The 13,267-nt window shown below is 65.3% G+C and overlaps 1 protein-coding gene across 2 annotated transcripts in view; it reads right to left on the minus strand.

Moving 5' to 3' along the window:
• Positions 1 to 13,267, minus strand: part of KIF21B (kinesin family member 21B) — a 43,968-nt gene that overhangs the window by 4,599 nt on the left and 26,102 nt on the right. Inside the window, exons 16-34 of one of the 2 annotated variants that reach the window (XM_082613811.1) lie at positions 12,832 to 12,939; positions 12,340 to 12,408; positions 11,739 to 11,971; positions 11,458 to 11,605; positions 11,153 to 11,347; positions 10,966 to 11,067; positions 9,625 to 9,790; positions 9,393 to 9,444; positions 9,165 to 9,222; positions 8,252 to 8,457; positions 8,099 to 8,173; positions 6,426 to 6,539; positions 4,871 to 4,909; positions 3,074 to 3,210; positions 2,111 to 2,291; positions 1,827 to 1,991; positions 1,510 to 1,627; positions 720 to 890; positions 11 to 210 (exon numbers count right to left, since the gene is read on the minus strand). In XM_082613811.1, the coding sequence (XP_082469937.1) occupies positions 11 to 210; positions 720 to 890; positions 1,510 to 1,627; positions 1,827 to 1,991; positions 2,111 to 2,291; positions 3,074 to 3,210; positions 4,871 to 4,909; positions 6,426 to 6,539; positions 8,099 to 8,173; positions 8,252 to 8,457; positions 9,165 to 9,222; positions 9,393 to 9,444; positions 9,625 to 9,790; positions 10,966 to 11,067; positions 11,153 to 11,347; positions 11,458 to 11,605; positions 11,739 to 11,971; positions 12,340 to 12,408; positions 12,832 to 12,939 (2,537 nt within the window). The remainder of the gene's footprint in view (positions 1 to 10; positions 211 to 719; positions 891 to 1,509; positions 1,628 to 1,826; positions 1,992 to 2,110; positions 2,292 to 3,073; positions 3,211 to 4,870; positions 4,910 to 6,425; positions 6,540 to 8,098; positions 8,174 to 8,251; positions 8,458 to 9,164; positions 9,223 to 9,392; positions 9,445 to 9,624; positions 9,791 to 10,965; positions 11,068 to 11,152; positions 11,348 to 11,457; positions 11,606 to 11,738; positions 11,972 to 12,339; positions 12,409 to 12,831; positions 12,940 to 13,267) is intronic. The other variant, XM_082613812.1, reaches the window with a different exon arrangement.

Genomic DNA, 13,267 nt, shown 5'->3' on the forward strand with positions numbered 1-13,267 from the left:
CGGCACCCACCTGGAGGCGCTGAAGATGTGCCTGGTGTTGGTGCACATGGCATTGATGGGGCTGTCGTGGCCCTTGATCTCGCCAATGGGCGTGAAGTTGTCGACGTTCCAGACCTTGATGACGCCTGCGCGGCAGGCGCTCAGCAGCATGGGGCGGCCCGGGACGAAGGCCAGGGCGCACACCCAGTCCTTGTGCGCCGTGGGGATTTGCTGCGGGAGGAGCGAGCTGTGAGGGCGGGAAGCGGGGGCCCTGCCCCAGGCTCTAGAGATGAGTCCCTCATTCCTGCTCCCATGCTCCACCCTGAGACCCTGCACTGGTACAGAGTCCTTTAGCCCTCAGAGGGGTCGGAAGAGAAGGGGGCGACTGGTCAGACCGGGGGCTGAGAGCAGACCCTTCCTGAGAGCTGCTGCCTGAAGGCAGATGGTGGAGGCAGGAGAGGGTGCCGGCCGGGGTGGGGCACAGGGGAGAAGAGGGTGCCGGCCGGGGGGAGGGCACAGGGGGGAAGAGGGTGCCGGCCAGTGGGGGGGCACAGGGGGGAAGAGGGTGCCGGCCGGGGGGGGCACGTGGGGGAAGAGGGTGCCGGCCAGGGGCATAAACACAGGTGGGGAAGAGGCTGCAGAACTGGCAGGCTTGGGGAGCTCTGGCCCAGGACACAGGGCCCCCAAGCCCTGCCCGGGGACCGCCTCTCCGCAGCCCACCCCTCCCGCCCCCACTGCACCTGCATGAGCTCCTGCTGCGCCAGGTCCCACTTCTTGATGCCATTATCCCGGGAGCCGCTGAACAGGACGTCCCCCTGGATGGCCAGACACTCGATGCCATCGTAGTGCGGGGGTTCGAAGTTGTGGGTAGGGCTGACGGTGCCCGTCACACACTCACCCAGCTGAAACATCTGCGGAAGAGGGGCAGGAGGGAGGCCGGGTGCCTCACCAGGCTGGGGGTGAGCTTCCCGGGGGACAGGAACTGGGGGCAGGGAGGCTGACTCAAGGTGGGTTTGGGGTGTGAGCCTCCTATTAAAATTCTTAATAAATAAATATCACACTACCTGTACTTTAAATAAAAACATGCATCATACCCCCACTGGCCTCTTTCCCTTTTTATCCACTGCTTCCCAGCCTCCGACCCTGTACCTACACTTGCCATGACACAACCAGGGAGCAAACAGCATCAGTGCTGACTTGTGCTTTGTGGGTTTTTTCATATTTATTGTGTAATCACTTGTACTGCATCCCATCCTGTGGGTTTTCCCTAATTTACGTGACTGTTTTTTACTACCCGTAGACATTTAGGTTCTTTCTGATTTTTCAGCATGTACAAAATCACGCTGCAATCTTGACCTTCCGCACAGACCTGGCTCCTTGGGGGTGATTTTTCAGCATAAATCCCCAGGGGTCTCATTATTTTCCATGAGTCCCAAGGCAGTGGAGGGAGAGGGCCAAGGTAAGGAGAGTAGGAGAACAGAGCCGCCACCGAGCCCGGCCTCAAGGTCAAGGTCAAGGACTTCTCCATACCTTAACGTAGTGGTCCTTGGAGCCGGTCACCACCAGGTCGTGCTGGCTGGTGGTCTGGGCGACCGTCAGGCACATCACAGGGCCGATGTGGCCAGTCAGCTTGCCGACCGGCTGGAACCTGTAGGGGAGGAGAGGCCCAGCCGGGGGGGGGGTTGGATTGGGGGGACCCTGGGGTGGGGTTGGGGGTCCACCCTGGGGTGAATACGCCAGCCAGGGGACTATCCCCCCTCAGAGCAAGATCGAGACCCAGGCACGAGCCGCCTGCAGCCCGGGGCCGCCCCGGGGGTCCCCCGCCCCTGCCCGGGCCCGTCCCCGACCTGTTGAGCTCCCAGATGCGGACGGCGTTGCCCGAGGCGGCATACAGCATGCTGCCCGAGGGGCTGAGGGCAATCTGGTTGATCTGGTGCTCTCCCTGGGCGCTGGTGATGGTGCGGGTGGACGCAGCCGCACAGGCGTCCCCTGAGACCACCTGGCCTGAGGACCTGCCCGTGAGGGAGAGAGGCAGGGTCAGAGGTAAGGGCTGGGCTGTCGCTCGCGGGTCTCCTGAGCTGGGTCCTGGCTCCTGCCCCGCCACCAGTGCGAGCCGGGCGGGACGACTCACGTGAGGGTCCGGACGCACTTGGCCGAGTCTCGGATGTCCCACACCTTGATGTAGGAGGTGGACACGGAGAACACGAGCCCAGACAGGCTGCAGTACTTGATGGAGACCACGTTGCTGGGGTGACCCTTCAGAGCCGCGATCTCCTGCCCCGTCACCAAGTTCCACATCTTACAGCTGCGGTCTGCGAGAAAGCAGGCATGAGCAGGGGACGGTCGTCATGGCCGGGGCCCGGGGAACTCCCGTCCCCACAGCCACCGGGGCCGCCAAGGCCAGGGGAGGTGGTCCAGGGCTGCCCAGGGGACGGGGTCTGGGGGCGAAAACGTGCTCCCGCCTGCTCCCGTGGTGCACGGATGAGCCCGGCACTTCCCACCAGGGCTTCTCGGGCAAACGCCCACCAATGCCCGGTTCCCGGAGCATCGCCGGGGCGCAGGGGCTGGAGTAAAGCTCCCGTGCCTGCCCATCGCTGACCAAATGAACAAGCGATGGCAAGCAAGTCTCGGGGGAAAACCTGGACCCAGTCAACCTCACCTAGATTCACAGCCCTCTCCCTCCTGCCTCGCAGGTATGTGTACACACATTTCCCGTTTCTCTATTAGCTGTGCCTCCTGCACAGCTGCTCTCCCTGACGGAAGGTAACGTTTCCTGACTGTCGCTGGGATTAAGGAATCGTAGGAAGTGCGCAGCCCTAAGTGCTGGGGTCGGGGAGGGGCTGAGATGAGCAAAGGCGGGGCACCTGACACGCTTCCTGGAGTTCCGGAGGCAGGTCTGGAAGGAGGTACTGGATGGAGACCCCAGAGCCAGCTAGGAAGGGAGGCCCGGGGTGGGGAGCCCTGAGCCCCGGCAGGAGACCCCACCTCCTCAACCTGGCGGCTGTGATCCCGTCTCCTGGGCAGCCCGCTCTGGCAAAGGGAGCGGGAGGGCGGGAGGCCCTGACCCCACCTGGCCGGTCCGGGTTCCGCCCACCTTTGGACCCTGTGAAGAGCAGCTCATCCGTGGCGTCCAGGCAGAGGATGGGCTTGGTGTGGCCCTCGGCCATGGAGACGCACTGCAGCGGGGCCGTCCGCGCGCCCCTGGCTCCTCCGACTGGGGTGATGATGCCCCTTCCCGGGAGAGAGGGAGAGAGGCGCCCGTCAGCCTGGGACCGTGGCCAGGCTGAGCGAGGCTCCTGGGTGAGGGACAGGCGCAGGGGCACTCGGGCTGTGGCAGGGGCTCCAGCCACAGCCCCCCAGGTCCGAGAGCCGCGCAGACAGGGGCCTGTGGTGCAGCCTCTCTGTTGCCATCCTGAGCACTTCTGGGGAGCAAGCCCGGCCAGGTACGGCCGGGGGCCCAGAACACGCGGGAGTCCCCTCTGACGCCTGCCTGACCCAGAACCCAAGACGCACACGTCCCCAGGCCCCAGCCGGGCGGGGCAGAGGCCCCAGAGCTGGATGGGCTCCTCCGGCACCTCGATGTCCACAGGGAGGGTGGAGGAGTGCAGAGAGGGAGGGCGCCCAGGCCGCCACGCCGGGGCAGAGACGCGCGCATGCAGGCGTGCACGTCACCTCCACCTGGGCCCCTTTGGACCAGTGTGGTCAGATCCGTGACTGCCATCTACAAAGGACTAAGTCCCTCTGTGGAGCCCTGCTCAGCTCTGTGGGAAGAAAGTGCAGGCCCCTGTGGGGAGTGGAGCTGGTATGGCCCCCCCCTCTGCACGAACACTCAGAGACCAAGGACGCCTGTCCTGAGCGGACCTGAGGACTTCGCTACACACCAGCCTCCTGGAGGGCCTGAGGATGAGGATTTTTTCCCCACTGAGGGTCTCTGGGAACGAGCCCCTGGCCAAGCCACGTGCACGTCTGAAACATGGCCGATTCTTTCCAAAGATAGCGCCGCCCCCCTGGTCGAGAGCGTCTGACGTGACCAATGTCCTGCCCTGCCCGCAGCTGCTCAAGAGCCCCCGGACTCCACCGGCATCCCCAAGGACGGCGGTGGGACAGGCTCAGCTGTCCCCGGTGTCGCAGGCACACAAACAGCCCCACCCCCAGCTCCCGGCTTCTGACGATGGCTTGGGCCCAGGGGAAGGAGCCGGGGAAGGAGCCCAAGACAGCAGTGGGAAGACCCCAAGTTAAAAGGATAACCCTCCGCCCATGGGAGGGGCCAGGGGGTGGGGGGGTGGCTGGCAGCCTTGCAGCCAGGGGTGTCACCCCCGGGGACAGGGATAGTGAGTGGCGGTCGCCCCGGAAGAGCAGGGGGAGCCCTCAGCCCAGGGTGGCCCTTTCCCAGCCAGGGCTCAGGCCCACCAGGTCCTGGGACTTGCCCCTTGTTATGGGCAGCGGGAGGGGTGTGTGTGTGCATGCGCGTGTGCGCGGGGCTGGCTGAGGGGAGAGAGGTCTCCTGGTACTCCTGGCCTTCGGGCCAGGAGACGTGGGCAGGGCCACTTCTCGTTCAGAGCCAAGGTCGGTGAGGGAGCCCCCGACACAGCTGAGTAAAAGCCGGGACACTGAGCACGCGCGACCCTCCAGCAGCCTTTCTCCAGGGGTCCGGGCCCCCAGGCTCCCCTGCCCCCCACTCCCACCCAGTGACAAGCCACCAGCAGCCATACCCTCCCGAGCTCCCAGCTCCAGCCTGGCGCAGTCAGAGGCCACAAAGCACCCACGAGAGAGGAACCAGGGGTAAGAGGGCAGGACGGGGTCTGGGGGAGCCACGGAGAGGAGGGGCCGCATGCTGAGGCCAGGGTGTGGGGAGGGGGACAGACAGGGAGCAGCGAGCCGTTCTGTGTACCTCAGGACCTCCGACAAAGAGGAGTCGCTGTCATCAGACCTGGGGGCAGAAAATTAGCTGGATTAGGGGGAGAGAGGGACACACACGAGGGAGCAGAGGCGGCAGCGGCGTGGGGAGGTCAGAGGGCGGTTATGCTCTGCAGGGGAGCGGAGAGAGGAGAGGGCGGCGGAGAGGAGGCGGGCGGGCCGGGGAGCTCGGGGCGGGGAGTGGGGCGGGCAGGGCAGGGGGGAGACGGGCCTGGCTGGTCCCAGGATCTGGGCTGCCTCACTGCACAAGCTGGGGGCCCCCTGCCCCCTGAGCGACGCTGTGCCTCCTCCCACCCCTCCCAGGAGCAGGCCTCTCCCAGCAGTGCTTCAGGGACCTGCTGATCCCCAAGCACTGGCCCCACGAGCCGCTGGACGGTGCCCGGGAGCTGCCTCTGCACACACATGGGCCCGACACCCCGGCCACCGGGCAGGACCGGGGTCTGGAAGCCCCCGGGGCTGGGATACCAGGGCCCCACCCAGAGCTGCTGAGAGGGACCTGTGACTGTCAAGGTGTGAAGGGCCCCTGGCTGGCAAGGGGGTCCCCTGGCTGGCATAGGGGGCACCCTGGCTGGTGTGAAGGGCCCCTGGCTGGCATGGGGGTCCCCTGGCTGGCGTGGGCCGGGCTCGGTGCTGTCCTCCCGCAAGGGAGGCCACGGCAGGTTTGGGGCAGGAGCAATGTTTTGCCTCTGTGAGGAGAGGTGATGCAGGCAAGGCCTAGCGTTTTGTAGCCTGGGCTCCGCCGAAGGACAGAGGAGCGTTAGAGCCGAGGGGAGCCCTCCGGGGGCTGCAGGAAGTTGGGCGTCGGGGGTGCCCAGCAGTGTGGGGGGCCCGGAGGGGAGAACAGGAGGGCGGGGCCTCTCCCTTCGCCCACGCGGAGGCCCACAAGTCAGAGATCCCAGGTTTGGGCCCAACTCGACCGCTTTCTAGGTGTCCCGGGGCCTCTGAGCCTCATCTCCTCTTATGTAAAGGCAGGGAAGGCAGTCCTCACGGCTGGTTTATATACTTCCAGCGGAATCACGTGTGTGCAAGCCTGGGGCGGCGCTGGGGGGCGGTGCCCACCGCACTGGGAGGTGAGTGTCCAGCGAGAGTGGGCAGTAGGGGTGAGCTGGCCCCACCATGTGACAGAAACGGGGTCTCCTTCTGCAGGGACCCTTCACAAGGGCGCTGGGGCGTGGCCTGAGCATTAGTAGGGGTGGGGGTGGGGGCTGTGCATGACTGAAGCTGAAGGAAGGGGCTTCAGAGAAGAATCAGAATCAGCAGAGGAGGCAGGGGCAGCTCTGGGTAGGCCCATGGGGTGCCCGACTGCCTGGGCTTGGCCCTGTGGCTTCCTTCATGCCCTCTCTTGCGGTCCCCACACACTCAGGGGACGGGAGGGGTCCACGGTCAGCACAGAAAGGGCAGAGGTGCTGGGAGCGGGGCCAGCGCAGCATGCCTAGTGTCTCCCCGCTGCCCGCCTGCCTGTGGCGAGGACCCGCCCGCAGCCTCCCTGTCCCCTCTGCACCCTCCGCCCCCCGGTGCCCGGCTCTTACTTGTCCAGCGCTGACCCCTGGCTCTGGTTACTGGTGAGACGAGAGAAGACGTTTCGGTCATTCCGGGGCCGAGTGGGAGGGGACGAGGGGGGCGTGAACCCCACGTCTGTGGACCTGGCAGGTGAGCAGGACAGAGCAGCATTCGTTAGTAACCGCACCTCTGCCCAGGGGCATGCACACGCGGGGTCACCTGCACCACCTTCCGTCTGGTTGTAAGGCCTGCAGGGCAGGGGGTCCTACGGCCCAGCTCCTGCTTAGCCCCCAGGGGCTGGTCCTGGTGATCCGTGGGCTCCACATTTGGGAATTAATTCACCTGCTCACCAAAGCCTATCTGTCAGCCCCAAACAGTACCCGCAGGGTATGAGAACCCAAGCGCACATCTTCCCAGCTGAGGTCAAAAGCGGTGGCCCTACCTCCTCCACAGTGCACACAGCGCCTTTGGCGGTCTATTTAGTATCATGCTTTTCATATTTTTGTGCTTTTGGTTGGTGATTTCAGTGTCTAAAATGGCCCCGAAGATGGTGATGCAGGGCCACCTGGCATCCTGAGCTCAAGGAAGCTGGGACGTGATTTACAGAGAAAATACGTGTTAGATGAGCTTCATTCAGGCGTGAGTTCTAGGGCTGTTGGCCCTGAGTTCAATGTTAATGAGTCAACGGTACATATTGGATTAGGTGTCTTTAAACAGAAACTCACATGACGGGTTGATGAAAACGCTGGGACCAGAGGCCCCCAGGAGCCCAGCCCTGTATTTCCCGGGAACCACGGCTCAGGATTCGCTAAGTCGTGTTCACAGTGACTTGACGACACAAGGGCCACAGACAGCGTGACCCGATCTCCAGGGAAGAGTCCGAGGCCTCAGGGCGCCACCCCTTCCAGCACCCACGACCCCGCCCTTTGGAAGGTGGTTCTCAGGTTCAGCCCACCCTCCTTCCCTTTGGAGGGTCCTCACGAGTCCAGCCTACATTCCCCCCAATTGCAACTCAGTGTGTTCTCTCTGTCACGGGGGGCGGGACAGTCTGTGGGGCCCCGGGTGCGCAGATGCCCTTGCAACTCCTCCCATCACAGGCCCATCTGCAGCCACGGGCATGGGCGGCTGGACTGGAGGGAGGGACAGGAGCATGTCCCCCTCCCGACAAGGCAGGTACATGAGGTCATCCTGAGCCTCTGCCCTTCTACTGCTTCGCTGTGTGACCTGGGGAGGCCACCAAACATCTCTGAAAATTAAGGTGACCCTGAGAGGCATCGGGATACCCGAAGAAGCCCGTGGGGCCCCATGAGTGGCTGGCCGGCTGGGGACTGTCCTCGGTCCTGCGTCCCCTCCCGGGACTGTCCTTACTCACCTACACTCCGCCCACAGAACAAGACCTTGAAAGGGGATGAGGCCTTCCAAGGACCCCTGGCCGTGAACGGGGCTGAAGCCCACTGGTCCCGTGACCAGTCCAGGCCACTGCAAATCCACCCACGCTGAGCTCACGGCAGCCAGCAGCTTTTAGCAGCGGCCTTGGCCACCAGCTCAGGTGCTTATGGAGAGATTGTTTCCTGAGCTGCAGCTGACAAAGTGAGGAAGGGGCCGTGAGGGGAGCCGAGTGGGGCCGGATGAAAGTGTACACGACGGTCTACAGTGGGCCTCCCAGCGATTCCCGCCCCCAGGGTCTAGAACACGTCCTCACCTGACGGGCTGCCCTCGGTCATACGACTTCCTCCGGGTCAGAGGGGACGTCTCCGCTCCTCGAGACTGCCGGGGGCTGGAATGCAGGGTCCAGTGAGGCCCAGGCCCACCTCCCGGTCCCACCCATCCCCCCACCACTCGGCGCCCTCCTTACAAAGTGCTCCCTCTGGTGGGCAGGCTGATGGTCCGAGAGACCTTGTCCCGGTAGTAGGGGTCTCGGACGGAGAAGCCCACTGCGTCCTCTTTGATCTCCACGAGGGAGGCCAGGGACTTAGTGATGTTCTTGGTGGACACGTCCAGAGGGGGGCCCAGGCACTCGGCAGACACGGCCTTCATCTGGGCGGACAGCTTGGGCTCACCCTGAGACAGGAAGGGCTGGGTGGGCCCACTGCCCAAACACGATGGCACAGAACGGGGAGCTGGGGGAATTCCAGTGGGGAGACGTGCCGCCGGCCTGAGGCAGAGGAGGTGATGGAACGGCCCTGGCAGACACGACCCAGGCACGTCTCCCGAGGCTTCTGGAGAAGCCAGACCAACCGGAGATGCCTCTGCTGCCTTTCTTTAGACGTCGCAAACGGAATGCCAGGCCGACCTCTGCTGCTCACCAGCTAATCAGTTACTCAGAGGCTGTGCACAGGGCACCGCTCCCAGCCTGCAGGGCTCTCCCCTCTCTCTTTAGTGAGTCCTGTTTCGTGGTTCTGTCTAGTCTAGTAGCTGCTCCCTCAGTGTCAGGCAGACTCCCTCCTTGCTGAGTCAGTAATCCGCACACACAGTAACTAGACATCCAGGGCTGGTCTTTGACTCAGATCCGGAGGCAAAGTCTTGGTGGGGAAGAGGGTGAGTTCTGACAACGAGGCCTCGGGCTATGGTGATGTCACTCCACCCACTTCAAAAGGAATGGGCTGTAACGGGTCACACATGTGGGCACCCCGACCCTTTCCAGGTTAGACCCTTCTTGGCCTCCGCATCCCAGCTGGAGGCAATACTGGGTTGGGGCCGAGGGTAAGGGTAGAGCCCCAGGAAGGTGGAGCCCACCCCCGCCCCGGCCGCCTTCTGGTGGGGCTCACCTTGAACTTGAAGTCGTCATGGCTGGTGGAGCCTTTCATGCTGAACGACTGGGAGAAGCTAAGGAAAAAGCAGACGAGGGCCAGGATGCCGACAGCTGATGTCCCGGCTCCCTGGGACTTAGGTTCATGGGTCCCAAAGAGCCCCCAAGCCCAGGCTCAGCCCTCGACCCTCCGGCAACCCCCCAATCCAGCCCCAGGCACGTGCTCGCTCCCAACATGGAAACTCACCTCCCCTCCGAGAACTCAGACACCTCCTCATCTGTGCTGGCATAGCCGTTCTCTGCCGGGGAGGAGGGAGCCGAGGGGTGAAGCCCCGACCCCTCACCCTCCCTCCCACCCCTCACCCTCTGGGATCGGACCGTGGCTCCCGGGGAGCCTCGGGGAGGGAGGGTCTCTGAGGTGGGAGGCAGGGAGCCCTGGGGGTCCCTGGGGGCCCCAAGGCCTGCCCCCCGCCCTGTACCCTGCTGCACGTTGTGGATGAGGGCCTGCAGCTCGGGATGGGCCTCGGCCTTCTCGCGCAGGGCGTCGAGCAGCAGGTTGTTCTGGGAGGGGCCCGCTATGTCTGTCTGCCTCAGCCGTCCCTCCAGCAGCCGGATCTGGGCCTCCTTCTGGGCCACCTGCAGCCCCTGAGGGCGGGGAGCGAGGAGGCCTGGCGTTACCCCTCCCGGCCTGGGGCTGGGGGGGCCCCGTCACTGCCCTCCCAGGATCTGCTTCCAACCAGACGCCTCCCTGCTAGCTCCCAGGCCCCAGCTTGTGCCCATCACAGACCTGCGATGCACCCCAGCCCCCTTAACCTACCCCCCATCCACGCTGTGGGACACACTCCCTGTTATGGGCAGAATCGTGTCCCCAAAACGCATAGGCAGATGCTGTAACCTCCAGGACCTCAGAACGTGACTGTGTTTGGAGATGGGGTCTTCAGGAGATCATTAAGTTAAAACGAAGTCTCTAGAGGGGGCCCTAATCCCTGCGACCGGTGTCCTTATAAGAGGAGGAAATCAGGACACAGACACACACAGAGGGAGGACCTCAGGAAGGGAGAGGCCGAGTGTACAGGGCCAGGAGAGAGGCTCAGAGGGACCCGCTCCGCCTACACCTCGATCTCTGACCCCAGCCTCCAGGACCGGGAGCAGTAAACGTCTGCTGTTTAGGCCCCCTATCTGCGGTGCTGGCCACGGCAGCCCCGGCAGAGGAACACGCTCCCCTGCGTGGCGACGCAGAGCTGCGAGGGCTCCCTGGGCGGGTGAGGGGTCAAGGAGGCCAGGCCCCTGCCCCTTCCCCGAGTTGCCCCGCAGGCACAGACCCCGGGGGAAGGAAGTCCCCACGGCCAGCGCTCTGTCGGGCAGAGGGGACAGGGGACCGACACAGGCCAAGGGATGCCTTCTGCTCCTGCACGATGCCACTGGCCCCACTCCTGGGTGGAGCATGTCTATCTGTTCCTGTTGCCCCACCGGAAACGCGCGCGTGCGTGCACGCGCACACACACACACACACACACACGCTGCCCCCTCCACCTCCGCGGGCTCAGGCCCGGCCCTGCTCTGGATGGGCTCACACCAGACGCCAGGGTCGCCCCCGACGGAGGCCCTGCTGTGTGCCGGGCGCCACGCCAAGCCTCTGGCCCCGTCATCTCGTTAAAGCCGCGCGCGCAGCAAGCCGTCACCCGGCTTTACAGCCTCGGCGCTCACCGGCGCCTGTGAGGGACGCTGCCGAGCGCCCGGCCGGGCCCTGTGCTTCACCTCAGGGGCGGGTCCCGGGGCTGCCTGCCCACCGGCCCGGCAGGAGGCGAGCCACGGCCTACCTTGTCGATGGACGCCTTGAGGAAGTTGTCTAGCAGGAGGCGGGCTTCGGCCAGGGAACAGGAGCTGATGACCACCGACGTGTCTGTGGAGTCCAGCTCCTCCTGGACCGGGAGGCGGAGGGCCCGCGTCAGCAGGGCTGCCCCGCCCCGGGCCCCGGCGCCCTCCCGCTGCCCCGCCCACGGGCACCTTGGTCTCTTCCAGCTGCACGATGGTGGCCTGGCAGTCGCCAATGCTGTCGTTGATGTAGTCGATGTTGGCCGCCAGCACCTCGATCTCCTCTGCCAGCTCCTGCAGCCCCTTCTCCTCCTCTGGGCTCTCTGCCTGCAGGCGCTCCCGCTTCCTCCTCAAGGCCTCCTGCAGGAGGGACAGCTCCTCCCTTTTCTTGGGGGAGGGAGGAGGCCTCAGGCTGCTGCGCTGGCCGGGCAGGCCCTGCCCGCAGGGAGGAGGGGTGGGGGGTGGGGGGGGACACAGCCAGGCCGGGGGGGGCCCACCTTGATGAGCCGCTCCATGTCAGCCTCTAGGTTGACGATGGTCATCCTCTGCATGACGATGTCGACGATCCTCCGCTCCAGCGACTGCCACTTGAGCCTGGCAGCCTTACTGAAGCTCTGGCTGGACCCCTTCTTCTGGAATTTCTTTCTGGGGGGCAGAGGCAAAGGGGCGGGGGCAGGACCACCCTCAGCCCCTGCAGCTGCGTGGAGACCCCGACCCAGAGCCGACGGCCAAGGGGACCCTGGCGCTTGCCCCTCCCAGGTGCTCCCGGCCACCTTACCTCGCAGGGCGGCCACCAGACACGGTGGGCATGGGGTGGTTCCCCAAGAAGTGGCTGAATTTGTGGTCCCACTGGCGCACGATGCTGGAGACGGAGCGCGCCCCCGATTCGGCCTCAGACGAGGTGGTGCTGGCCGACACCTCGGCGCCCGAGTCCAGCATGGGTGGCTTTGGTCCCACTCGGCCTGCCACCCGCTCAGACATAGGCTTGGCCAGACGCCTCAGTGCAGTAACCTGGGGGCCCAGAGGAGCGGGACCCAGTGGACAGGGTGCCCCCAGCCCGCGGAAAGGCCCAGGTTGGGGCGCGGGGCAGGGAGAATACAGGGCCGCTCTGGCCTGGGTTTGGGACTGAGAAAGGTCCAAAGGGTCTCCAACGTGAAATGGACACACAAGAGGCTCCCCGTCCTTTTTAAAAGTTAACCACTGCGGCAGGCATCCGGACCAGAACCTGCAGCCCACCCCCAGCCTCAGCACTCTAGCTGAGAAAGGCCCTCCCACGGGGGCCTCCCCAAGTCAGCACATGGCCGGGGGAGCCGGGGCCACAGGGGGCTGCTCTCAGGACAGGGGGGCAGGGCCGGGGCCGCGGGGGGCGCCGGGCTCACCTCCTGGGTTTTCCTCCTCAGGACCATTTCCTGCTGCCGTTTCTGGGACTCCAGAGCTCGGATCTGAAACTGCGGGTGAGAGGAGAGGCTGGGGTCTACGCTCGGGCCCTAAGCCCGTTCCACCCGGGCTGGCCCTGGAGGTGAGCGCCTTGTGCAGCTAGAACTCGCCGGTAAAGGGGACCCAGCGTTTGGGTCCCTTTCTCCACAGGGACACGTCTCTCGGCCTCTTCTCCCCACCACGGGCGGGGAGCCTGGAGCGGAGGGCTGGAAGCTGCTGGTGACCTGGGCGGGGTGCTACCCCGCGGTGGGCTCGAGGCCTGGCTCGGAAGCCCACAAGGACCGGGCTGGGCTCCTGCAGCCGTCCTGCCCTCCCGCGTACGGCCGCCCCTCTCCTCTAAGCGCCACCGTCACCGCTTAGGCCTGTGTGGTCAGGAGGGGCGGCTGGGCATGCAGGGGGGCCGGGGGCCCGGGGAGCCTCGGGGCCGCCCTCACCTCCTGCCTCCGCTGCTCCTTCTTGAGCTGCGCGATCTCCCGGTTCCGCTTGGTCTCCGCCAGCCGCCGCCGCTGTTGCTCCTCCCGCATCTGCTTCATCAGGGCCACCTGGGAAGGGGAGGGGAGGTGGGTGTTGAGGGGAGGCCCGAGGCCTGCGCGGAGGGGCTGGCTCGGAGGATGCCAGGAAGGGGTGGAAGCCACCAGATGGCAGTGCCTCAGGGGGTCTGGGCCCACCTTGTCCACAGGAGTTGAGGGTGTCCCACCACCTGGGCAACCTACCGAAAGGAGCGGCCTTACCGCCAGCCCAGCCGTGCAGGGGAGACCACTCTGCAGGGTCCAGCCACGGCCCCCAGGGCTCCGCTCACAGCCCCTGGCGGTCCTCAGGCAGAGCCCCTGCCAGTGCCCAGACATTCTGGGACCAGCCTAAGTTGCTAGA

The sequence above is a fragment of the Mesoplodon mirus genome (genome assembly GCF_964341445.2).
Source record: "Mesoplodon mirus genome assembly, chromosome: 3".
In the NCBI taxonomy this organism is placed as follows: domain Eukaryota; kingdom Metazoa; phylum Chordata; class Mammalia; order Artiodactyla; family Ziphiidae; genus Mesoplodon; species Mesoplodon mirus.